Below are 27,486 nucleotides of genomic sequence, written 5' to 3'. Positions count from 1 at the left end.
TTGATAGAAATAATACAATACACCATGTTTAACATAGTAGCCGGATGCTTGCTGTGCCAACTCTTTCGAATTATCATGTCTAGATATATGAATTTTTTAAAGCGATCCAAGGTAAATCTTGCATCTAGTCATACCAAAAGATAAATTATAAGTGATTCGTCAAAACACTGATAACCCTTGGATATTTGTTGCACTACTAATAATGAATCACCGGAAGCCTCAATATGTATAGCACCTATAGCAAGGCAAAGCTCCAATCTGAATAACAATGCATATTCGGCTTTGATCATTGTGCAAAAATATTTTAAGCGGCATGAGGCTTCACAAAATAGCTCCATATGGAGATATATAAACAACACCAACACTTTGGCCATTGCTATTAATTGAACCATCAAAACATAATATCCATAGTACATAGAGACAAGGCTAATATCAATATTATGCATGTCATTAATCCGATGTTCAGTAATAAAATCAGCTACGATTTGGCCTCTTATAGATCTCAAAGATGCATAAGCCAAATCATATCCAAACAAAGTATAAGTCCACTAGCCAATTCTGCAACTATGAATTGGTCTATGCAACATATATTCAATGACATCGGTCATGATGTCCCATTCAATCAATAATATAGGCATACATATAAATTTCCATGAGCACGTACCTTATCCCGCTCTCCAATTGAACTAAGGACGATGTTAGAGTACTACACCGGCCATGCATTGACATAATCTTAGGACAATAGATAAATATCAGTCGTTACCATGTAAACTTCATTCAAAGCACATATAGCTGAAATAAACAAATGAAATGACAAACCAAGTATTTTGGCCCTTTGGATCAACAACAAACTTGTAGCTAATCAAATGTATAGTGACTTGGTAATACCCTTTCATGATGTAAGAAATTATATGGCATCCATGGATTAAAAAAATCCCATTGAGGGTTACCAATCATACCTGATGACGAATTCCATGGCATAGGCGTCAATGGCATAGTTGAAGAATATGGATAATGTGTCGACCGAAGATGTTGAAACCTTCGGCTTGGTCCTTCATAGTTTTCACTCCTTTCCTTCTTCACCTTTGCCGCACGTTGTGTAATGGATGCTTTCACATAATTCTTATTTTGAATACTTCCTTTAGGAACCCATGCCATGTTTCTTTCTTCAAGTTCTTGTGCACTAATTTTTTGTAATTTTTTTCTTTTGCCAATGTGATAAACCGAGTGGGCATCTCGGCTTTGATTCCGTTTTGACCAATGGCAATTCCTTTTTGGCCTTGTGCACTCTCCACTTCTCTTCTTCAGATTTGGCACTTTGATTTTTATTAATTGATTGCTTCACTTCTTTGCCTTTTGTAGCCAATGTCAACACTTTAATTGGCTCTTTGTTATTTGAGATCAAATCTGAAGTAGCATACTTACGACCATCTCTTTTCACGCGGTAAACTTGCTTTACCACCTCTTTCTTCTTTCTTGAGTTCTGGACCAATTCCTTATGATTGAAACGGTCTTTAACGCGTGATTGTTCAAATGTTGATCTTCTTGGAGCTGCATAGTATTGGTGAGATGGTCTAAAATAAGATGGAGAATGTGCCCTTGTATCATACCTGTCCCATGATGAATATGGATCTATATGAGCATAGGGAGGCATCCACGGCATTGGCATTGGCAGCCCAAAATAAGGATATGAATATGTTGCATTAAAATTATCACTTTGCCAATACTGATCCTCATATTTGTGCCTTGGGGGTGATCTTGGTTTCTTTGCATGATTTGGCCGACAAGCGTTCTTCTCTTCACTCCTCTTTTGATATTTATCCAATAGTTCAGCGAAGGTGACTTTTGATCTCTTACACTTGCGCTTATTTTGGGCCTTCTTTTCTTTTGGTTTGCTTTCATCGATCATTGGATTTGCCTGCTGCCCCCCAGTCCTTGGCGTCTCCATTGTAGCTTCAATGGAATTATCACCCTCAAGATTAAGTTCGTTATGCTCTTCAACAACTTTTTTACTTGAAAACTTGATCCCATCACCTGCAGCTTTTACATTCTCTTTAAATGGATCGGCTTGAAGCAGCCGATGCAAAAACTTTTTGCCATCAGGACCAATCAGAATAGACTGGTCATCTCTTGGTGTTTCAACAAACTTCAATCGTTCTTTTTCAATGGCTGATTTAACTATTTGACGAAACATGTTGCAATCCTCAAAATTATGCTTGGACGAATCATGCAACTTACAATACATTCGTCCTTGGATTGATGACTTAACATGGTGATCAAGAATTCTAATGTAATTATTTTTCAGCAACAAATCAAATATTTGATCACACATCTTGAATTGAAGGTATACTTCTTATTGTTTAGCCGGTCTTGCTGTGAGAACGGCTTTGGAGGTAAGCAAACGAATGGTTCAGATTTAGAATCTCCCCATTCGGCTATGCAATGTGTTTTGCACTCTATATCCGATGTCTTTCTATAAGATATCATAATAGCATCAGTTTTCTCAAAAGAATTTAACCTTGGCTTTAAATTTCTGAAACGAACATAGTTAGTGCATATATGTCTCAATGGTGACCAAATGCAAGCCAAGTAATAAATAAGCAAAGCTACCCAATTAGATATGAACTTTAGATAAAGCAATGGGGAAAGCCTTGGCTGCAATAATTTTTTGCTATCGGTCTTTCTGAATGGTGTAATGTGTTGACCGATATGCTCAATAACAATTTTATTGCTAGCAAGTAAATTACCCTTCTTCATTTGTCTTTCAAAATTACTTATGAGAATATTTCTTATAGATGCATCAATAATGAAGTTGTGACCAAATCTGAAAATACGTAAATTACTCGCTATGCATACCTCTTGAAATACGTTGGGAGAGCATGATGGTGGTGTGACTTGAACAATATCTAGCTTCATCTTTGGATGACTCTCCAACGCCTTTTCATCATCTTTTTCTTTATTCTGTGCATCATTACCTTGAAGATCCTTATCAGCCGAACTTTGTTCGGCTACTTACTCTTGTTCTTGAAGCTCGTCAGTTTCTATGGCACGAAACTCATAGGGCAGGAAGTAGGTTCCATTAACTTCAGAAAAATCAAGTATGGTTGTCTTGCTATACTTTCCATGCCCTTTCTCAACAATGTTTGACTCTTTGAATTTGATGGATTTGGAATATATACTACTTGATTCGGCTTTTTCAACCGAAGCACTTTTAGTTTCCGAATCATCATTATTTTCACCGGTTATATCAATTAGCAAGGCTTCTTTTCTTTGAGCTAATTCCCTATCAATTCTCTCTTGGCGAAGTACTTGCACCCTATCGCGCAAAGCTTTAACTCCCCTCTCAATTTCAGCCTGATCTAGATTAGTTTTCCCCCTAATGCTTTTAGGATCTTTCGGCAATGAAGTGTTAGTGTTACCGAAACTTTGCAATTGTGTAGGGGGTGTATAATATGCTGCGGTACTAGGTGGGGGTGTATGCACTTCTGTATAACCATATGCTCTCTCACCAATACTACCAATTGATGAAGTTTCAACTTCCTGCAAAACTCTAGCCTTTATTGCAGCATAATTAGGAAACAACCCCTTTTCATATTGTTCAAGGCAAAGAGCATTAATTCTCTTGTTTTGTGCCAAGCTCTTTTTTAATGCATCCACAATCGCATCTGGAAGGGATTGCTCCGCAATACTTTCAGATTCTTTCGGCAATGAGGTGTTGCAGAAATTATGCAATTGCATAGAGGATGCATCATATGCTATAATATTAAATGATGGCATGTGAACTCCTGGAAAACTTTCACTTATTCGACTATGACCATGAAGGTGTGGAGCCGAATTATGAGCATCTGCAATTGTATATGGTGCCGAAAAATTACTAACATGAGGTGTAGCATATGACGGGTGAGAGTAACTAGCCGAAAATCTAGTAGTAGCATGGCCAATTCTCCCATCCATTGGCAATGTTGGATTTACATATTGCAAATTAGTTGCCAATGAATAAAAGGGTGAAACACTTTCTTGTGTGCTATTGGGAAGTTTAACATGAGGTGTTTCAAATTGATTAACCAAACTCATCATGTTGTTCATCGGCATATGGATTTGTGGGGTTGCCGATGCATGAGAGTTAGGATACATATGTTGTACGTTGCTAAAATCATACGAATTTGAAGCATGAAGATTATTTTGCATCGGCCCTTGTGCATAATTAGATGCATGATTGATAAAACTAGGGCTAGCCGATACATTATGCTCATTAGGCGATCTAGCAATAACATATGAATTATTTGCATCTACAAAGGGGAATTGGGTGTTCATATTACCTTTGTAGATTGCAAACCCTAGACGACGATCTTTTCGTAGCAAGAACAGGCCGGAGACCGTTCAAAGCTTCGTCCCCAGCGGAGTCGCCAAAAAGTGTGTTCGCACATGAACACGTCACCGTGTACCTCCAACGCCGAGGGTGATGCACCGCAGCTCACGTTGAAGGAGACCCGGCCGGAAGCGCGGTACGCAAGCAATCCGGCGGGTGCTTTTGAGGACCCGAAACCCCACACGCCCGGGAGGGACCCCGTCTGGGCGCGCGGCGGCTATGGGTTGCCCTAGGTCAACCTGGTCACCCCTAGGGCCTCGAGGTTCGCCGCCCTACAACAAGAAGAACAGACCAAGAACGAGGAAGAAGAAGAACTAGGGTTAAGGAGAAAGGATAAAGGTAAAAAGTGGTAGATGATTTGATCGATCGTGTGTTGTTCAATCGGCCGTCACCCGTTGGATATATAAGAGGCGGATGGACTTCCCGTGCAAGGAAAAGGCTTGGATTCACGTCCAAAATCCTAGTCAAATTCGGATTGGTTTTGTCTAAACTTTCCAAAACTGTTCGGTTTAAACTGGCTCCACCTTGCGGGTCTTTTTTGTGGTGGTAAACAATCTCGGATGGAAATGAGCCCAAAAGCAATCTTGACCATTTCAAAGAGATGAATAACTTTCATGTTGAACGTTTTTTGATCAGAGGTCATCTTGAGGGTCAAATTGGTCACGCAAAACAGGCTATTTCCTCGTGCTACCCATCACACATGTGTCTGGTGGGGCGTGGCACATCTCGCCTCGTAATAGCGCTGCACTCCGATTGCTCTAACTTTTGCATACGAACTCGGATTTGGACGATTTTTACATCAAAATTGATTGTTTCGATGAGACGAAGACAATCCTTGTAGATCATTTTTCCATTTGAGGTCGTCTTGGGGGTTTAATCGGCCAAACTTTAATCCGAATATAAGATCTTAGTAATTTGAGCATTGTTTCGGCCTTCGAGATGAAATCGGACGGCGATGACCCAAACTTCAAAGATGTTCATATCAAAAATACGGAACTCTTTCATGTAGATCACTTCTCCATTTGAGGCCATCTTAAATAAGTTCTTGACCGTACCAAAATCTGGTGTCAACAATCTTTTGTTCTACCCTCCTGTGGCAGCGGGGTCCTAGTGGAAACTAAGGGATATTAAGGCCTCCTTTTAATAGAGTACCGGACCAAAGCATTAACACATAGTGAATACATGAACTCCTCAAACTACGGTCATCACCGAGAAGTATCCCAATTATTGTCACTTCGGGGTTGTCGGATCATAACACATAATAGGTGATTATAGACTTGCAAGATAGGATCAAGAACTCACATATATTCATGAAAACATAATAGGTTCAGATCTGAAATCATGGCACTCGGACCCTAGTGACGAGCATTAAGCATAGCAAAGTCATAGCAACATCAATCTCAGAACATAGTGGATACTAGGGAACAAACCCTAACAAAACTAACTTGATTACATGGTAAATCTCATCCAACCCATCACTGTCCAGCAAGCCTACGATGGAATTACTCACACACGGCGGTGAGCATCATGAAATTGATGATGGAGGATGGTTGATGATGACGACGGCGATGAATACCCCTCTCCAGAGCCTCGAACGGACTCCAGATCAGCCCTCCTGAGAGATTAGGGCTTGGCGGCAGCTCCGTATCGTAAAACGCGATGAAACTTTCTCTCTGATTTTTTTCTCCGTGAAACGGAATATATAGAGTTGGAATTGAGGTTGATGGAGCTCCAGGGGCCCACGAGACAGGGGGTGCGCCCAGGGGGAGGGGGGCGCCCCCACTCTCGTGGACAGGGTGTGGGCCCCCTGGCCTTGATTCTTTCGCTAGTATTTTTTATATTTTCCAAAAGTTGTCTCAGTGGATTTTCAGGTCATTCCAAAAACTTATGTTTTCTGCACAATAAATAACATCATGGCAGTTCTGCTGAAAACAGCGTCAATTCGGGTTAGTTTCATTCAAATCATGCAAGTTAGAGTCCAAAACAAGGGCAAAAGTATTTGGAAAAGTAGATACGACGGAGACGTATCAACTCCCCCAAGCTTAAGCATTTGCTTGTCCTCAAGCAATTCAGTTGATAAACTCAAAGTGATAAAGAAAAACTTTTACAAACTATGTTTGCTCTTGTTGTTGTAAATATGTAAAGCCAACATTCAAGTTTTCAGCAAGATTATGAACTAACCAAATTCACAATAACACTTAGGTCTCATGTTTACTCATATCAATGGCATAATCAACTAGCGAGCATTAATAATAAATCTCGGATGACAACATTTTCTCAAAACAATCATAATATGATATAACAAGATGGTATCTCGCTCGCCCTTTTTGAGACCGCAAAACATAAATGTAGATCACCTTTAAAGACCAAGGACTGACTAAACATTGTAATTCATGGTAAAAGAGATCCAGTCAAGTCATACCCAATATGAACTAATAGTAATGCATGCAAATGACAGTGTGCTCTCCAGCGGGTGCTTTTTAATAAGAGGGTGATGACTCAACATAAAAGTAAATAGATAGGCCCTTTGCAGAGGGAAGCAGGGATTTGTAGAGGTGCCAGAGCTCGATTTTAAAATAGAGATGAATAACATTTTGAGCGGTATACTTTCAATGTCAACACAACAACTATGAGATCTCGATATCTTCCATGCTACATACACCCATGGCTTGCTCGAAACAACGAGTGCCTCCAACTAGCAACAGCCCTGGGGGAGTTTTGTTTAATTATTTCGATTTGCTTTGATCTTTTTGATCATGGGACTGGGCATCCCGGTTACCAACCATTTTCTCGTGAATGAGGAGCGGAGTCCACTCCTCTTGAGAATAACCCACCTAGCATGGAAGATACAGACAGCCCTAGTTGAAACATGAGCTGCTCGAGCATACAAAACAGAATTTCATTTGAAGGTTTGGAGTTTGGCACATACAAATTTACTTGGAACGACAGGTAAATACCGCATATAGCAAGGTATGGTGGACTCATATGGAATAACTTTGTGGTTTATGGAGTTTGGATGCACAAGCAGTATTCCCACTTAGTATAGGTGAAGGTTAGCAAAAGACTGGGGAGTGACCAACTGAGAGAGCGACAACAGTCATGAACATGCAATTAAATTAATCAACATCAAGTGCAAGCATGAGTAGGATATAATCCACCATGAACATAAATATCATGAAGGCTATGTTGATTTATTTCAACTACATGCATGAACATGTGTCAAGTCAAGTCACTCGAATCATTCAAAGGAGGATACCACCCTATCATACCACATCACAACCATTTTAATAGCATGTTGGCACGCAAGGTAAACCATTATAAGCTCCTAGCTAATTAAGCATGGCATAAGCAACTATAATCTCTAATTATCATTGCAAACATGTTTATTCATAATAGGCTGGACCAGGAACGATGAACTCATCATATTTACAAAAACAAGAGAGGTCGAGTTCATACCAGCTTTTCTCATCTCAATCAGTTCATCATATATCGTCATTATTGCCTTTCACTTGCACGACCGAACGATGTGGATAATAATAATAGTGCACATGCATTGGACTAAGCTGGAATCTACAAGCATTCAATTCAAGGGAGAAGACAAGGTAATATGGGCTCTTGGTTAAATCAACAATCATGCATATGAGAGCCACTATGCATTTTCATTATGGTCTTCTCCTCTCGACCCCCAAAGGAAAGAAAAGAAATAAAACTATTTACATGGGAAAGCTCCCAACAAGTAAAAGAAGAATGAGAAATCTTTTTGGGTTTTCATTTAATTACTACTACAACATGGAAATTAAACTAACTAATTTTTTGGTTTTTCTTAAGGTTTATCGAACACACAAGAAGGAAACTAGAAAAAAAATTAAACTAACATGGATAGTACAATGAAAAAGTATGAACACTGACAACTAGAATAAGTGTGTGAACATGAATGTAATGTCAGTGAGAAATACATACTCCCCCAAGCTTAGGCTTTTCGCCTAAGTTGGTCTAATGCCAAGGATAGCCTGGTTGATATCTGAAGTTATAACTGGGGTCGTACTGAGATGCAGCAGCCAATGCCTCCTAAGATGCGGCATGTTGGCGAGCTGCCTCCGCTCTCCTCTCATGTTCAGTTGCCTCCTCCCTAGTTACAACATATCTTATTTTTGCCTGGTAATCAAAAAGGGAAGGAGCAGGGAGAGTAACATGGACAGCACGACGTCTGTCAAAGATTAGTCGATACTGGAGGAATTGTTCATTCCTCACAAGAAAACGATGCCTGACCATAGTGTCTTAATCTAAATAAGCGGAAGGCAACTCCATATCACCCTCACGTGGAGGTATACCAAGATAATTAGCAACATGGGTCGCATAAATCCCTCCAAATAAGTCTCCAACTAAACCATGATTATGCAACCTGCGTGCAACAATCGCCCCCAAGTTATAATCTTTATTGCCTAATACAGCACTCTTAAGGACACAAAGATCAGGGACACACATGTGACATGCTTCATCTTTACCGTTAATGCATATACCAATGAAGAGAACAAAATAATGTATAGCAGGAAAATGAATGCTCCCTATGGTAGCTTGTGCTATATCTCTAGATTCTCCCACAGTGATACTAGCAAGAAAGTCTTTATATTCAGATTTGTGGGGTTCATTAACATTACCCCACTGTGGGAGTTTGCAAGCAGTTGTAAAATCTTCTAGGTCCATGGTATAAGATTGATCATAAACATCAAACAGGACATTCTGATGATTACGCGAAGATGTAAATTTAAACCTTCTCACGAATGAATCAGTCAATTGGTAGTATTGAGGACACTTATCTTGCATGAAGTCCTCAAGATCGGCATTACGCACATATGCGTCAAATTCATCCTTGATGTCTGCATTGACCATAAACTCTTATGACGGCCATTCACAAGGCCGCACCTCAGCTTCCCTTGGTGGTTCATTGTCTTGCCCACTCATAGCACACCTGGGTCCTCTCTTTGTTGAGGAACCACCTTGGTACATTTTCATAGACATATTTCTTCCTCTGAAAAAATTTCTGAAATTTTTAGTAACTTCAAAATAAAAGTGAATCAAACTCAACAAAACTGATAGTAACTACTCCCACAAGTGCCTAGAGCCTATATCATGCATTAAAATTACTTGGGACCTCATAAATTTGACATGCAAGCTCAAGAACATGGTCACCTAGGCAGCAAAAAATTTGCAATGAATAAAGCACTAGAACAAAAACTAATTGGACCATTGGAGGAGTCACATACCAAGGAACAATCTCCCAAAGCAGTTTTGTGAATGGAGCTTTGAGCAAGGAGATCCAAAATCACAACAAAATAAGCTAGAACTCGTGCTTGAGCTGGATTGGGATTTTTTTGGGAGGAAGATGGAGTGTGTAGGTGCAGGAATAAGTGGAGGGGGCCACCATGGGCCCACGAGGCAGGGGGCACGCCCAGGGGAAGAGAGCGCGCCCTGGACCCTCATGGCCAGGTGCTTACCCCCCCCCCCCCCCTGTTGTGTTCTCGGTGCCTAAAATCCTCAAGTATTCCATAAAAATCATACTAAATTTGCAGGGCATTTGGAGAACTTTTATTTTCGGGATATTTTTTTATTGCATGGATAATTCAGAAAACAGACAGATAATAATATTTTTGCTTTATTTATTCTAAATAACAGAAAGTAAAAAAGAGGGTACAGAAGGTTGTGCCTTCTAGTTTCATCCATCTCATGATCATCAAAATGAATCCACTAACAAGGTTGATCAAGTCCTATTAACAAACTCATTCCGAATAACACGGAACCGGAGAAATTTTGAATAACACTAGGTTACCTCAACGGGGTTATGAACATCCCCAATAATAAGAATATCATTTTTTTTCTTGACAGTAGGAAGAGGAAATTCAAAACCTCCAATGATGATAGTTGGAATTTTTCCAATAGAATTGATGCTATGAACTTGAGGTTGTTTCCTCGGAAAGTGTACCGTATGCTCATTACCATTAACATGAAAAGTGACATTGCCTTTGTTGCAATCAATAACAGCCCCTGCAGTATTCAAAAAGGGTCTACCAAGGATAATCGACATACTATTGTCCTCGGGAATATCAAGAATAATAAAGTCTGTTAAGATAGTGACATTTGCAACCACAACAGGCACATCCTCACAAATACCGACAGGTATAGCAGTTGATTTATTAGCCATTTGCAAAGATATTTCAGCAGGTGTCAACTTATTCAATTCAAGTCTATGATATAAAGAGAGAGGCATAACACTAACACCGGCTCCAAGACCACATAAAGCAGTTTTAACATAATTTCTTTTAATGGAGCATGATATAGTTGGTACCCCTGGATCTCCAAGTTTCTTTGGTATTCCACCATTAAAAGTATAATTAGCAAGCATGGTGGAAATTTCAGCTTCCGGTATCTTTCTTTTATTTGTAATGATATCCTTCATGTATTTAGCATAAGGATTTACTTTGAGCATATCAGTTAAGCGCATGCGTAAGAAGATAGGTCTAATCATTTCAGCAAAGCGCTCAAAATCCTCATCATACTTTTTCTTGGATGGTTGATACGTCCTGAGTTTGCGTTGGTTTTCCTTGAAGAGGAAAGGGTGATGCAGCAATAGTAGCGTAAGTATTTCCCTCGGTTTTTGAGAACCAAGGTATCAATCCAGTAGGAGGCTCCTCAAAAGTCCCACACACCTACACAAACAAACAAAGAACTCGCAACCAATGCAATAAAGGGGTTGTCAATCCCTTCATGGCCACTTGTGAAAGTGAGATCTGATAGAGATAGCATGATAAGATAAATATATTTTTGGTATTTTATAATATAGATTGGAAAAGTAAAGATGCAAATAAAAGTAGATTGAAAGCTTATATGATAAAAGATAGACCCGGGGGCCATAGGTTTCACTAGTGGCTTCTCTCAAGATAGCATAAGTATTATGATGGGTGAACAAATTACTGTCGAGCAATTGATCGAAAAGCGAATAATTATGAGATTATCTAGGCATGATCATGTATATAGGCACCACGTCCGTGACAAGTAGACCGACTCCTGCCTGCATCTACTACTATTACTCCACACATCGATCGCTATCCAGCATGCATCTAGAGTATTAAGTTCATAAGAATAGAGTAACGCATTAAGAAAGATGACATGATGTAGGGGGGTAAACTCATGCAATATGATATAAACCCCATCTTTTTATCCTCGATGGAAACAATACAATACGTGCCTTGCTGCCCCTGCTGTCACTGGGAAAGGACACCGCAAGATTGAACCCAAAGCTAAGCACTTCTCCCATTGCAAGAAAGATCAATCTAGTAGGCCAAACCAAACTGATAATTCAAAGAGACTTGCAAAGATAACTCAATCATACATAAAAGAATTCAGAGGAGATTCAAATATTTCTCATAGATAAACTTGATCTCACAATTCATCGGATCTCGACAAACACACTGCAAAAAGAGTTACATCCAATAGATCTCCAAGAAGATCGAGGAGAACATGGTATTGAGATCCAAAAAGAGAGAAGAAGCCATCTAGCTAATAACTATGGACCCGAAGGTCTGTGGTAAACTACTCACAACTCATCAGAGGGGCTATGGTGTTGATGTAGAATCCCTCCGTGGCCGATTCCCCCTCTAGCGGAGCACCGACGAAGGCTCCAAGATGGGATCTCGCGGATACAAAAGGTTAATGGTTAATTGCTGGAACCTTTTTATCCTTCATGTGGGCTTAGGCAAGGGGATCCTCTATCACCGTACTTGTTCATGTTTGTGGTTGAGGCCCTCTCCTTGTTGTTAAAGGATGCATGTGACAAAGGTGTTCTAAAGGATTTCCACTTGAATATACATGCCCAGGTATTTCACATCTATTATTTGCGGATGATAGTGTGTCATGTTTTTCAAGGGGTCCATAGATCAAGCCTTAGTCATTAAAAATATTCTGCCGGGCTATGCGGTGGGAACTGGTCAGCTTCTGATCCCCGATAAGAGTTCGATCAAGTTTGGGTGTAGTATGGAGGATCAAGTGGCCACAATGGTTATTCTTAGTATCACCGGAGAAGGGTTTGAAGATAAATACCTTGGCTTACCGGTACTTGAGGGTAGAATTAAGGTTGGTAAGTTCCAATCAACCAAAGACAAGGCATTAAAAAGAGCATCAAACTGGATTGAAAAATATGTCTCAAGTGGTATAAAAAAATCAAATAAAGGTTGCAGGCGCTCTCAGTGTACGCCATGGGTATTTTTAAATTTCCAACTTCTTTATGTGATGAGTCATCTCATATTATAAGAAATTTCTGGTGGGGAGACGAAGATGACAGAAGGAAAACCCATTGGCTAGCTTGGAATAAACTAACAAAACCTAAAAGAGGGGGAGGCATGGGTTTCCAAGATCTTAGATTGTTTAATCAAGCACTCTTGGATAAACAAGCTTGGAGGTTACTGGTGAATCCGAATTCATTATGTGCTAAGGTTTTGAAGGCAAAATATTATCCTAATGGTCACATCTCGGATACTGCTTTCTCGCAAGCTACCTCTGTGAATTGGCAAGGCATTATGCATGGACTAGATTTGCTAAAAAAGGGGTCATCTGGAGAGTGGTCGATGGAAAAAAAATATTAATGTTTGGAGAGATAACTAGCTACCTAGAAATTCCGGCCTCGGAGTTTTAGTCAAAAGGAAACGAACTAGATTGAAATGGGTCTCTGAATTATTCATGAGCAATACAAGAAGATGGGATGAAAATTTAATCAGGCACTTGTTCTATACCCATGGTGTTGAGGAGATCCGAAATTTTACGTATTCAGACTATAGGTCAGGGAGATCTAATTGCTTGGCACTATGAGAAAAATGGCATGTTCTCGGTTAAAAGTGTGTATAGACTGGCGTTAAACCTTCAGGATGGCATGGGTGAGACAGAAATGTCTAGTTCTGTTGTTGACAAGGAAAGAAGTGTGTGGGATGTTATTTGGAAAGACAAAGTCCCACAAAAAATATGAATTTTTGTCTGGCGATCTACGTCTAACAGTTTGGCGACCCAGATAAACAGAGTTATCCACAACCAAACGGTGTCAGGCATGTGCATTATATGCGGGATGGAGGATGAAAGTACTTTCCATGCCCTTGTGTCTTGTCCAAAGGCATGCGTGTTCCGGTTCGCTATGGGAGAAGTGTGAAATATTCCTGGTGAGGAGCTTTTCAGTTTTACGGGCCGAACTGGATGTTTATTATGCTTGATCAATTGGGGTCGCGGGGACGCTGTCAAGTTTTATTCATGCTTTGGAGAGCTTGGCATATGAGAAATGATATGATCTTTGGGAAGGGGAAAGAATCTTTACGTGCTTCTGTCACTTTTGTGGGAAATTACTGGAAATTCTTCACAAATGCAAAAACCTGTGCGCAAGTTGATTTAAGCATCAAATATAAGGGGGTGATTGATAATGGGAGGTACATTACACCAACCGCGTAGGGTCGTCATGATTGGGAGCCACCGGATCAAGGGTATATTAAGATAAACATTGATGATAGTTTTGTGGAGAGCATGAGATGTACTAGTCTTGGGATTATTGGCAGGAATCACCTAGGAAAAGTCTTGGTTTCCTCATGGGATTTTATCCGGTCGTTCACTTGTGTGGATGAAGCGGAACTTCATGCGGCTCTCGCCGGCTTATATATTGGTATTACTTTTCACAAACCAGTTATTTTGGAGACTGACAATGTGTTTGTTGTTTTTTGTCTGGCAAAAGAATCCTTTGACAGGTCTCCTCTTATCAACCTGAAAAAGGAGGCGATGAGTGTCTCAAAGATCATTATGGATTGCAAGATTGTGAAGATTGACAGGCAGGCTAATAGGATGGCGCATGAGATTGCTAAATTTTGTTTTGATAGTAGGTCTGATGGTGTTTTATGTAATAGTGTTCTGCCTTACGTGGCTAGTCTTGTAAGGAACGTTTGTAAGAATCTTAATAAATATATGGGGGGGTTCAAAGAAAAGTTTGCCAAGCACTTCGGTTGCTAAAAAAAGATCCCATGTTGCATACCCAAATAGTGTTACACAGGTTGCCATTAAGTGTCATGTACCGAGGAAAAATCGAGGTGTGCTTTGTCCCTCTGTACGTGAAACTTAATGATTTCTGTGCAGACTGTAAAAAGTTTGCCAATGATATGATAATCATAGATGAAGCGTATATAGCCTGCAAACGACACATGAGGTGCGTATGCCATGAGGTCTCCTTTCTTTCTAACGACACATGGAGAAATGGAGCATGGTAGTTTATGGGGTTACAAGGACTGTAAAGAGAGAGGAGTTTGATGCGAACATGGGAAGTTTGCTCTGCTGCCATATGCTGAAGGTAAAACATGTGTTGTAAGGGGAAACACTTCTTTCAAAAAATGTAGTTATTTTAATAATTTGGTGTTGATTCATATTTAGGCCATAGATTATGTTGTTATATTGAAATACTGACAAAACACACCATAAAGAGATGGATGAGATCAACTTCTACAATGATACTTCTGGGAACAATCCAGTGGGAGATCAATTAGCTACGGACACTCGAACTTGTATATCGATGGCCGGGAGTTCTTGAGACTTGGAGACCCGAGCACGAAGGCATACCACAAATTGATGGGTCTATTTAGGGAAAATCTTGGAGTTATGATGCCTTAAAATGTGGCTAGGGATGGGCTGGCTCTCGAGGACTATCCACTTTCTAACAGGGCTTTGGATGTTCAGGCACTGTAAGAATATGAACTGAACCCGAGACACCTTGTTTGTTTCAGTTAATGTGCTTGCTCAATTTTCTCATCCTTGAAAGAGGATACCAAATGAAGAGATGAGCAAACGAACAAGTGTTTGCAGCATTTGCTGAGGTAATGGGCATAAGCAGACGATGTGCCCTGAATGGGGTGACCTTCCAAAGCAACCAAGAAGGGTGGTCCACCAAATGCGGTGTTATGGGGGTATGGAAGCAACACATGTTCGGAGCTCGTTGTATCAAAGCTAAAATAGTGGGCAGTGACATGTATCGAGATGAGGGCATTTGGAAGTGACTCGTCATTCACGTGATGAATTCATATTTTAGTACTTGGAAGAAAATCATGATGTTATCAGGGATTTTTAAATTATCGCATTGTAACATGAAAAATACTTAAAGTAGTAACTAGAGTAGGTTGGCTAGCAGTTAGTGATTGTAGTGACTAGTCGGTGTTGGTGTTACTGTTGTATTAGACTACTCATGTCCAAAATGTGTGTTTAAACAAAAGAAATGAATCAATAAGAGACTTTATCATTGTATTGATTTGGAATAAAACCTCATTTTAACAACGGTTTTGAAGGTGTTGACCACACTAGTTGAATTTGGATATATACATGCCTTCTTATCAATGCTGGTGATCATCCCTGTGGTGGGTAGTTGCTTGAATTTGATGATGTTTGGCGTTGTAGCGGCTGACACACTAATTGGCCTCGCCCAGTTGGGATTGCAGCAGGATGGGCAGCAGTGTGGTCAGTGGTGAGAAGTCAAGTCAAGCGTTTGGGCCTGAACGAGATGCGAAAGGGACACGAACCTATGTTTGTCGATGATACCTGGTCCATCTTCCCTGGGCTAAAGCAAAGCAGAGCACCTTGGTTCTTTCCAAATTTGAACCGAGCAAAGTAAACTATTCGCTACCCCATGGTAGGTGCTAACTAAGGTGAGTCATCCGCCGGTCTCACACTAAAATATCAGCACCAGCTAATAGCTCCATTCGATTTTATGGGTCTACTACAATCCTCAAAATAAATCAAAGATTTTTCATTGCAGACATCTACTATTTGAGTTCTAGTGTATGTGCGTAAAGTTTAATCCCACCATGAATGGAGATAGAGAGGCACCAACATAAGACAATACCAATCCGTGTGAAAAGAGATCATAAATGAGCTATGTCTTGCTTATTTCTCATGTATACGAAAATAATGTACACAAAAAATTAAAAGAAATATTGATCGTGTATTTTAAGTATACATTAAACATGTATGAAAAAATTTCCTGGTGCATAAGAGATATGTACGACGTACATTCAATAAAGTAAGACATCAGAAACCATATAATCTTAAAAAGTAAATTATGTTTTTAAAATTTATAAACATGTATATAAAAATGTTCATGCTGTATACGGAAATGGTACATTGTATGTGAGAAAATATTTATTGCCATTAAAAAATTTCACCATATATTTAAAAAATGCTGACTATGTATTCCAAAAAGTGTTTCAAAACTTGTATATAAGTAAAAAATGCACATCATTTAACTAAAATGTGCATTGTGCTACTACAAAAAGTAGACATGCATTGAACAAAAAGGTAATTGTTGAAAGTCCTGCATCATCGATCGATGAATTATAAATTCGCCCACGAGCAAACGCGGGGGGATAAATTTGTACTATATCAGTTGCTTTCTCATCTCAACCTACAAAAGATCGCAGATTAATTAGAATATTGGTAACATGACGTTTAAGCAGCCACCACGTACGGTATGTTTTCTGACAAGTAGCGCTGCATTTGGCTATACTATAGGATTATTCTGGCTTAATTACAAGTAACAAAGCAGTAGTATCCTGAGCTGGATCGTGAATGCCATCAATGGCAGCCTTGGCAAAGACTATGGTCGTGGAGTGTGTGCAGGACCCACTGATCTGGCTGTTCCTCGCCTCCGTGGCTTTGGCCATCCTGTGGAGACGGCGGGGCTACGGGCCGCTCCCTCCGGGTCCGAGGCGGCTGCCGATCATCGGTAACATGACGCTGGTGAACCAGCTGACGCACCGCGGACTGGTGGCTCTGGCGGAGAAGTACGGCGGGCTGCTACACCTCCGCATCGGCTGCCTCCACGTCATCGCGGTGTCGACGCCGGAGTACGCGCGGGAGGTTCTGCAGGCGCGGGATGGCGCCTTCTCGAACCGCCCGGCCACCACCGCCAACTTTTACCTCACCTACGGCCGCTCCGACCTGGCGTTCGCCCACAGCGGCGCCCACGTTCGCGAGATGCGCAAGCTCTGCGCCACGAACCTCTTCAGCCGGCGGCGCGCCGAGACGTGGCTCGCCGTGCGCTACGGGTACGGGGCGCTGGCCCGCGACGTCGGCAGGCGCAGCGGCCAGGCCGTGAACCTAGGCGAGCTCATCTTCAAGCACACCGTCGGCGTCATCTTCCGCGCTGCCTTCAGCGCCGGCGACGAAGAACTGGACGAGTTCATCGTCATCCTCCGGGTGGTCTCCAAGGTCTTAGGCGAGTTCCACGTCGGCGACTACTTCCCGTGGCTCCGCTGGACGGCCCGGCTGGGCTTCAACCGCCGCCTCCACGCAGCGCGCAGCGCCCTCGACAAGTTTACCGACAAAATAATCGACGACCACCTGAGGAGAGGGAAGAACCCCGCCGACGCCGACTTGGTAGATGGCCTGCTCGGTTTCCTCGCCGAGGCGAACCTATCCAAAGGGAAGGAGAGCGAGAACGCCCTCCCCTTCACCCGCGACAACGTCAAGGCCATGATCATGGTACGTTACTATGACTCGAAGTTCACTCTAAGCAGTTCATTTCATTTTTACTATTAGAAGTCTTTAGTGTATCTGTTTCTCATCTAGCTAGTACTGTCCAGCGAATTAAGTGTCACATGTTCTTTTTCGAAAGTGGCATTCTAGACCCGAACTTATATCGTCTGAATAGTACTCGCTCGTTAATAAATATAAGAGCGTTTAGATCATACGAAAATCTGCACATATGTAGCACACTCACTAAGACGATTATGCAGCCATTAGGGTTACAAATACATGGTAGTAGGTAAGGGCATCTCCATCTTTTCCATAGTTGTCTCCTATTTTGGAAAACTGAGACTCGTGACATAACAGCAAGTTATTCAAATAACATGACATTCAAATGCAGCACACCTTGTTAATTGCATGTCACATAAGTGAATTTATGAATAGGGGGCTCAGGTGCCCAACAAGTGAACTTTCATTTTCTCTCTTCAACAATGAGCATTTTTTTGTCCCAAATCCCCGATACGGGAATTTTATTAGAGAAATGAGAGTTGCCACAGATGCTTGAAAGGGGTGTAGAGCAGTAGAGGAGTGCAACCAAATCAACATTACAATGGACCAAAAAACACATGCATCCCAGAATTCTAGGTTGCATTTCTAGTCCAGTGATGCTGTTCCTCGATGGCGCCGCCTCCTCCCCTCCGTGGTGGTGGGTGGTGGGGGATGGATCTGGGATCCCTGCCCAGATCCGGTGGATGGTGGGGTTGGTGTTGGTAGCGATGGCCGGTGGCCCAGGCGTGGTGGTGGCGAGTCTCGCGGCCTCTGGGCATCGTGGAGGTGCCGGCGGCGGTGAGTGCTTAGCCTGGTGGTGTCGGCGGCCGTGCGCAGGAGTTGGATTCCTTCGAGCAGATCTGGGTGAAAACTTGCTTTCGGCTATTGCCAAGGCCGGCGGTGGCAGCGCTATCTGGTGGGTGCGCCGGACTGGTGGGTGCCCTATACTCGACAGGCATCCTGGATGGGACCTCAGGTCTTAGATGGTATGTTTGGCTGCGAGGTCTGTTTGGTATTAGGTCCAGACTATTAGCATCCCTTCATCTATTGGATAGGAGCGATAGATGCTGCCTAGACGGCGGCTTTAGCCTTACTGTTGTATTACTTTGTAAGGTCTTGTAACAATTAATAAAATGGCTGCATGCATCGTCCAGATGCAGAGGCCAGGGGTCTTCCTCCATTTCTAAAAAAATGTAGCTTGATGGACAAACGAGTTGATCTTAAGCCAACACTGGCTTGCATGATTTTAGCTCGATAGCTTAGCATAATTTGAATATGTCAAACGATCATTTTGTATATTAAAAGTAAATAGGTTAATTTTATTATCATATATGTTATGTATGTGATTTTGCTTCATTTTATGTACAAGCAAACGTAGAAAGTTAATAAACGTGAAGCAAATTTATGCCTTAATATGGTACGTGCTCAGCCATGTGAGAAATATAATTTACGGCCAAAGGTCAATAGTAGATTGTACTTTCTTACATTTTCTTATGTTACTGTGCTCTATCTAGTTGTGAAAATGGTCTAAAATCATGGAATCTTTATCGTCTATTAGCTCGGAAATAGCTCGAGATTGTTACAAGGTGAGTACGAACCATTTCTATGGCTCAACTTTGAACTTCACTTAATTTGACCTCTCTTGAATTTTAGCACGAGATGAGCATCGATCAACTCTCTCAAACTCGACTTATTTGCAGTCCTGCGCACATCCTCCTAGTGGTTTGGTTTTGTGAAACCTTATTTGCTTCCCTAGGGACCTGAACTTTATATTTAAAGCCGTTTTTTTTTTGAACCGGGCGGTATTTAAAGCCGGTTGGAAGACTTTTATCAAAAAAATAATGAAGGCGCGAAGAGTAAAATTAGGGGAGCCTGAGACGCCACGGGCAATCATTTCTTGGTTCAGCGGTCACATCCCACGCGACACACGAGAATGTCTTAAAAACTAGCCTGAGACGCAGGTCGCAACAACCATGCTCGCGGCGCCTGTATTAGAAAAGCCGCTCCTGCCGGCTGCTGTGTGTGTTCACGGCACAGTGAAGCCGCGCGCGCCCAAACTAGACGAGGCACACCATCGTCTGCGGCCGTCATGGACACCTTCTTCCTATCGCACGGCGGCCCCACGCTCTGCGTCGACGAGACGATACCGGCGTGGAGCTTCTTCAAGTCCTGGCTGCCCGCGGCGGTCGCGGGCGCGCAGCCGCCGCGCACCATCCTGGTGGTATCGGCCCACTGGGAGACGGCCATGTCGGCGGTCAACGTCGTGTTCCCGGCATCAACGACACCATCCACGACTTCTACGGGTTTCCCGAGTCCATGTACCAGGTCTGCCCTCTCGTTTCGCATGGACGTCGATACTCCGTTGAGATTTTCCTTTCCTTTTGGGAAAATTATATATGACGATCTCTTTACTCACTTAAGGATGCAGAAAGTACTCACACCTATCGTACAGAATGCTACAACTTTTTTTATCCATATTCCCTCAATAAAATGGAAACATCTAAGTTGCATACGTGTAGAAGCAAGTGTATGCATACTTGAAATTTTCATCTCCATTCATATTGTCATTGTCAGTATTAGCTGCTAAATCTCAAATTCAAAATTATTTATCTTGTAAGCTGTGAATTCGATTAGTGGTCCTTCATAGCTGCGTTCGTCTCTACAAGGGGTCATCCTGACGGAAAAGGATTTCCCCCCGCTTTATATCATATTATATAAAGCAATCATCATCAATGTCTGAGCAAACTGATACAAACGCACGCCACCACCGTACACAACACACACACCCAAGCCAAGATACAAAGGTGCCAGGCACCCCCACACCCCCACAAGGACTACCAAGTACACTACAGATGAGCAAAGAAGATCCGCTTAGAGTTGACATAGACCACGACCAAGATGAGCGATCCACGGGGAAGAGGTGTAACGGACAATGTCAGAGTGAGGACACCAAGACGATGCCTTCAAGAAGGGCACGACCATGAATAGCTAACACCATCCAATACTAAGATCAAGTTTTCACCTGGAGCAACACGAAAGGAGTAGGAACACCGCGACAGAGCCTGCAGGAGGAGCACGGCATCCGCGGACGCTGCCGCTGTTGGCCAGTACATGGACTAGGCAAGTGATGTAACCCAGTGCTCCTACCCCTCCGTCGTACCCCCGCTCCGCCAATCACCCGCAGCCATGCCGCTCAAGTAGCCATGGCTGCCTGCCCGCACCCGAGCCGCGCAATCTGCCCACGACCAACGCACCTCCCACCGCCAGGGCCGCCACTCTTGCATCCAGACGCCCCTGAAATCAACCAAAGGCCTCGACTTTGGCCCGACCGGCAATTCCCAACAGACGGAGCTGCCAATGACCACCCTGCCCCGATCATCGTAGGATCTGAGCCTGCCCACACCCGGCCGAGGAAAGGGGGAGGACGATGAGCGGACACATCCACGGCTCGCGACCCCCCACCAGCGACAGGTGGTTCGACCACTGTCAGAACCTCCCATTCCTCCATTCAAACTTCCCCGTCGGACACCTCCGTCTACCCACTGAGGCCGTCGGCTCAGAAACACGCGAAGCCACCAGCAGCCGCCCGCCCACCTACGAGAGATCCTGGAGGACCGCCACCTGGAGCCAAGAATCTCACCGTACACGCCCTCCCGTGCCGCCCGTCAAAGTCCAGGGACCGGAACCGGAAGAGCTCGACCGGAGACCAACCAGCACGCCCTGCCAAATCCTGAATCACGCGGACACCACGCCGCCAACAGACGCCCCAGGCCGCCGATGCGCCACCACAATGGGCAACGATGCCGCCCCAACCGCCCGCCATCGCGCCGTCGGCCCCACGCAAGCAGAGCGCCGCCGAATGCTCCAGCCGGCCCATGCCGGCCAAAGAGGGAGGTGCACACGGGGAGGAGAGGTCCCGCCGCCTCCAATGCCAGCCGGGCTTTGCCCGGCGGTGCGAGCCGGTGGCAACAGGAGAGGACGGATGGACGCGCGCGTGGGGGGGGGGGGAGCAGGAGGAGTTAGGCGATGACTAGGTTTTCCCCTGGTCGCTCGCGGAACCGGAGAAACCCTAAGAAACACTTGTCTACAAGGGGTTATCGTAATATAATGCCCTCCTCCAGGCCCAACAAAGTTCCTCTGAGCTCTCGTATGTTCTGCGCGCATGGACGTCAATACTCCATTCAGATTTTCTTTACTTTTTGGGAAACTATATATGATGATTTATTTACGCACTCAAGGATGCAAAGTAGTCGCACCTATCGTGCATAATGCTATTTTTTCTGTCCATATTCTCTCAATAAAATGGAAAAAAAAATCGAAGTAGCATATGTGTCAAAGTAAGTGTATGTATGCTTGGAAATTTCATCCCCATGCATATGATGTCATCGTCAGCATTGCATGCTAAATCTAAAATTCAAAATGATTTATCTTACAAGATGTGAATTCGATTAGTGATCTTTCTTCGTCGCTCTACAACGGCTTCAAGACAAGATTTCATTTTGTTTGACGACTACTTATCGCCACAATTACTAGGTTACAGTTTCGTAGCTGTCATGTTAGCAACGAACATATATGTGAATACACATACCGCAAGTATTACATTAGATACTTGTATTCATACGGAAAGAAGCAAAGAATACATGAACTGTTTATTACGATTGTATTTTTGTTCTGTCGGTAGTAGAGAAGATGCATACACTACCGTGGTGTTTGCACTGCAGTGTAGTTTTTTTTTTTACTATGAACTATTTTGAATGATCCAGCTGAAGTACCCTGCTCCTGGCGCCCCCGTTACACCTGGTCGGGGTTCGGTCCCGTGGAGGAACACCACGGCCGTGGGCTCGACCACGGTGCGTGGGTGCCGCTGATGCTGATGTACCCGGAGGCTGACATCCCGGTGTGCCAGCTCTCCGTTCATGCCGACCGCGACGGCACCTACCATTACAACCTTGGTAGGGCGCTGGCTCCCCTCAGAGCGGACGGCGTCCTCGTCCTCGGCTCCGGGAGCGCGACGCACAACCTGAGCAAAATGACACCTCACGAGGCGCCGGTGCCGCAATGGGCCTCCGACTTCGACGCCTGGCTTGAGGATGCGCTCGTGGGTGGAAGGTAATTTACAATGGTGACGATGAGCTTCGGGAGGGTTCTGCTTCACAACGAGCATCCATCCATCCATGGTTGCCAATCCAGTCGCCTCGTCTTGAACTTGATCGATCATGCATGCATTCATGCTAGCTGGTGCCGATTTTTGTTTCTCCATTGAGCGGTCTTGGCCGGCATGCATGGGCAGGTACGACGACGTGAACCGCTACGACGAGAGGGCGCCCTACGGCAAGGTGGCGCACCCATCACCCGAACATTTTCATCCGCTGCACGTCGCGCTCGGCGCCGCGGAGGAAGGGTCCAAGGCGGAGCTGATCCACCGTAGCTGGACCAACACCAACCACTCGTATGCGTCGTATCGTTTCACCGCCAAGAACTGATGGCCGCGAGCTGTGCCGCTCGGCTCCATGCCGTGTCACCTTCACCTCACAGTAGCTGGATCTATGCAACCAACGGCAGCTGCTCGAGACCGTGCCTGATCGTACTATATGTATTGCTTGTACCACTCCTTTCGTCCCAATTTATTGGCCTAAATGCTAGAAAACGCAGCTGCGCTATCTCGTTGTTCCGGACGCGCAGATGCGGCCAAATCTCTTGTATGTGCATGTTCTGACGCATCTGGCTATTTTACACAACAGATGATGGCAGTGTGCAGGGACCGCGCCCACTTGCATGTGGATAGCTAGCGCTACGCATGCATATAATGATGCACCTATTTATTCCGTTTTATTTTATTTATTAAAAAAGCTATAACTTTTGAACCGAGTGTCGAAACGAAGAACCGTTTTCACCATTGGGTTCATCGTTACGAGCTCTTTAAAACTAGATCTCGTATAAATATGTTTTGATGACTTTCTTCAAAAGCAACTCCAATGCTAGATGAGGCAACTTTAGTGTTAACGGGGAGCAACTTTGCTGCAATATGAATTGCACCATGTGTATTAGTGAATTCGCCTAATAGCCTCCTAATTAATTGCGTGCATTAATGTAATAGAGGGTTACCATGGTTGCTAAGTTGCATACAACGGAAACTAAGTTGTAGATAGTTTTGATGCCTACAAGACTATGAAAATTGCTTACCATAGAGTGGAAATTCGTCGAACATGTTCATCCGCCGGCAATTCAGGCACCAACTCATCACGCTCAAACTCTGAGTACTCATACTGCCAATCATCAATCCTCCATCATCATAGGCGCCGGTATTGAGATACTGTAGAGGGTCATCATCCTCGTCCATTACATCATGCATTGCTTCTTCGACGGCGCCGACGTCATCAGCCACTAATGGAGCCTCTTCCTCACGTCGTCCGCTATCACCCGACACGACAGACGACGCTAATTGGGTAGGTGGGGTGTTTGTGTTCATGCCTTGCTGAGGCTGCTTGGTCGTGGGTGTGCTCTCGCCGCCTCCAGACAAATCGTACTCTTCAGCCACAACAGGACCCAACTCTTGCAATCGCCAAGCCACTGCGGGGTCTCGCCGTCATCTCCCCCTAGTGCCACCGGAGGAGCCAAATTCTCGTGGCCCTGTTTGACATTGGCCATGGAAACCTTGAAGACGTCAAGGGGGATCGGCCGGCTGTGGATAATGCAGAAGTTGTTAATTGTGGATAAATGAATTTTAAGAGTTGAAGGAGAAGTTGTTAACAATGGATAAATAAATCTCAAGATTTTCTTGGCGCCCCTTTCTGTCAATGCTATATATGAAAATGTGCAAATAAGTTCAAGTTTAAAATGTGCCAATATTATAATCAATATTAGGCTCGAAATTGGTGACTAAGAATTCTCTAATTTTATCCATGAAAAACTCAAGAAAGACTCATTGTCGGAGTAGAATCTGGCAGATCCTCCGATAGAGTATCCAGGTGAGGTGAGTAGATCAGAGGGGAAACAAGAGAAAATATTTACTCGGGTTTAGGCCCTACTTACGAGGTAAAACCCTACTCCTGCTTGTGTTGTCTTGGTGTATAGGGATGTATAGCGTGCATGTTATAATCAAGGGATTCTAATTTGTCCTATCAACTGGCCCAACTCCAGCTTATAAAGGCTACCGAGCCCTAGGGTTTACATGATCCTAGTTGGCAATACCAGTTGAGGGGTCCTCCATGGATCCAGCTTCCTTGTCTTGAGCGGCAAGGCTTCTCGAAACTTCCTTCTACAGAGCCCATGTGGCCTAGGGCACAAACTGGCCTAGGTGACCTCGGGTCGGCCTACTTGGGCCGACAACCAGAGAGGTGGCGCACCCTGACCCCTAACAACACTGTCACACGTATTTTGATTTATTGTTTGGTTTGTTTTTACTCTTTCAAAAGATCTGCTTTCTGATCTAAATCTCTATATTTCGATTAATTAAATCAATCAAAGATGAGAAGTTGATAGTTTTTGGAATTGTCCCATTGATAACGACAGACATTTCCATTGTGATCCAACATGTCTCGACATGCAACAATGCTTCAATACCAAACACATCAAGTGGCAGGTTTACATCCCCTCATCATCCTTTTGACTGAAAAGATCAGTAGAGTATCTGCGGGACGATAACCAAACGCATGGTTCTTGACTCCACCACTTTTTGATATGAATTCATTTGAATCGTTCGTGTACCAACTCTTTTGAAAGGCACCTATGCACCAACTTAATTACCATTACTTCTCTTCCAGTTTATAGGGCATGCATGTACTTCTTGATCTTTTGTTTGGCCAACAAAATTTGAGTTATATGCCATGAAAAAATAAACCTTTTGTGAAATGTAGTTATATGTCAAAAAATATAAAAAAAATTGTGATATATAAAACGAGTTTCGTTGGTTAAATTGACGATCTAGAAATATGTGCAGGAAATACATGTAACTCAAATTTCACATTAGAAGAAAAAAAAATTCTGTCCCTAACAAAGACCAGTGTGTGGAATATATTCAATATATTGGTAAAAGAAGAGTGTATACAAATTATTGAGTGGGCCTCAATTGTAAAAAGTTGAGTTAGAAGTACATATGTGTCAAACACAAAAGGTTAAGTTATGATAAGTAGAAGTCGTCAAGAGTGGATTTGTAAAACAAATCAAGAATTGTTTGGCAACACATTTGCCTATAAGTTCAAGCCCGGCATGTGTCAAGATTATAACCAACATTAGACACAAGCGCAGTGACAAAGTACACTAATTTTATCCTAAAAAATGAGGACATAATTTGAATTCATTGTTTTCTTTATGTTTTTCATTAGAAGATCCTTTTTTATTTTAAATCTCTATATCTCAATCAGTTAAGTCAATCAAATATGACACACAACCTTCCGACTGTGACCCAAGACGTCTCGACACATAATAACGCACCAATACCAAACGCATCAAATGGCAAGGCTAAATCCCATATGCTCCTATGCTTTTTATTGAAAACATCAGTAGAGTATCTTCAGGGCAATAATCAAACTCGGGGTTCTCGGCTCCACCATCTCTCCATCGTCAATTCTTGTGCGTTTGATCTTGAATCTTCCATGCACCAACTCTATTTGAAAGGCGCCCATGCACCAACTAAATCACTATTTCTTCTTTTCCGGTTTATAAGGTATGTACGTATTTCCTTATGGCGTATTTCCTTACGGCGTGTTTGATCCAAGTTTATCTGAATCTCTCACGCACCAACTCTATTTGAAAGGCGCCATGCACCAACTTAATTACTATTCCTTCTTTTCCGGTTTATAAGTCATGCATGTATTTTCTTATCACCAGTTTGACCAATGAAATATAAGTTATAGTCCACAAGTTTTTTTTTTTGAAATTTGAGCTAATTACATGTCCACATGCATGATTTCCAGTATATATTCTTTTTATCGTGAGCATTGTATAATCATTATTCCTTTTTAGTTTTTATTAGTTTTCTTTGTCTTTGTGTATTTTTCGGTGATGTGGACATCCCGTGCACTTAACACGATGAAAGGAGTTCAAACGGAGGTACATCCATGCCCCAGACTTAGCAATTTCGGAGAAAGTCATTTTCCCAAAGTACTGAAAATCAAGATCAATCACCAGAATTGGATCTGCATTGTTCATATGAATCGAACGAGCCAAAGAACGTTAAATTACAAAGTCGTATGAAGAAATAGTGGCCAATTTACTTGAGGGCAACAAAATATAAGACGGCGCCTTGCACAGGGATCCGGCTTGCCTGCTCCCTTCCCATGCTCCCATCCGTGCTCCCACTTCATTCTACGGTTGTCTTTTTTCTTTTCTTTTCCTAATCTAATTATTCCCCCCCCCCCCCCCCCATTTTAAGGGGGTGGGGCCGGCCTTATTTTGTTCCAATCAAAACAAGCCACGTACGCGGGAGTACGGATGGGCACACGCCGGGGGAGCAGGCAAGTCTCGTCCCTTGCACAGCCGTGGCATCGGTATATAGCCAGCAGCAAGCTTTGTTATTAACCTTGCTAGTACGAGTATCACGA

General features: G+C 43.1%; 1 protein-coding gene and 1 pseudogene across 1 annotated transcript; both read left to right on the top strand.

The window, feature by feature from the left end:
- The first annotated feature begins 17,005 nt into the window (after positions 1 to 17,005).
- On the top strand, positions 17,006 to 17,968 carry LOC123067211 (cytochrome P450 84A1-like). The gene has a single exon (XM_044490112.1). The coding sequence runs from the start codon at positions 17,006 to 17,008 to the stop codon at positions 17,966 to 17,968; it is 963 nt and encodes a 320-aa protein (XP_044346047.1).
- A 1,960-nt stretch (positions 17,969 to 19,928) lies between these two features.
- On the top strand, positions 19,929 to 23,876 carry LOC123068376 (extradiol ring-cleavage dioxygenase-like; annotated as a pseudogene).
- Positions 23,877 to 27,486: the final 3,610 nt, after the last annotated feature.

The sequence above is a fragment of the Triticum aestivum genome, chromosome 3B (genome assembly GCF_018294505.1).
Source record: "Triticum aestivum cultivar Chinese Spring chromosome 3B, IWGSC CS RefSeq v2.1, whole genome shotgun sequence".
Classification (NCBI taxonomy): Eukaryota; Viridiplantae; Streptophyta; class Magnoliopsida; order Poales; family Poaceae; genus Triticum; species Triticum aestivum.
This window is presented reverse-complemented; position numbering and strand designations above follow the sequence as displayed.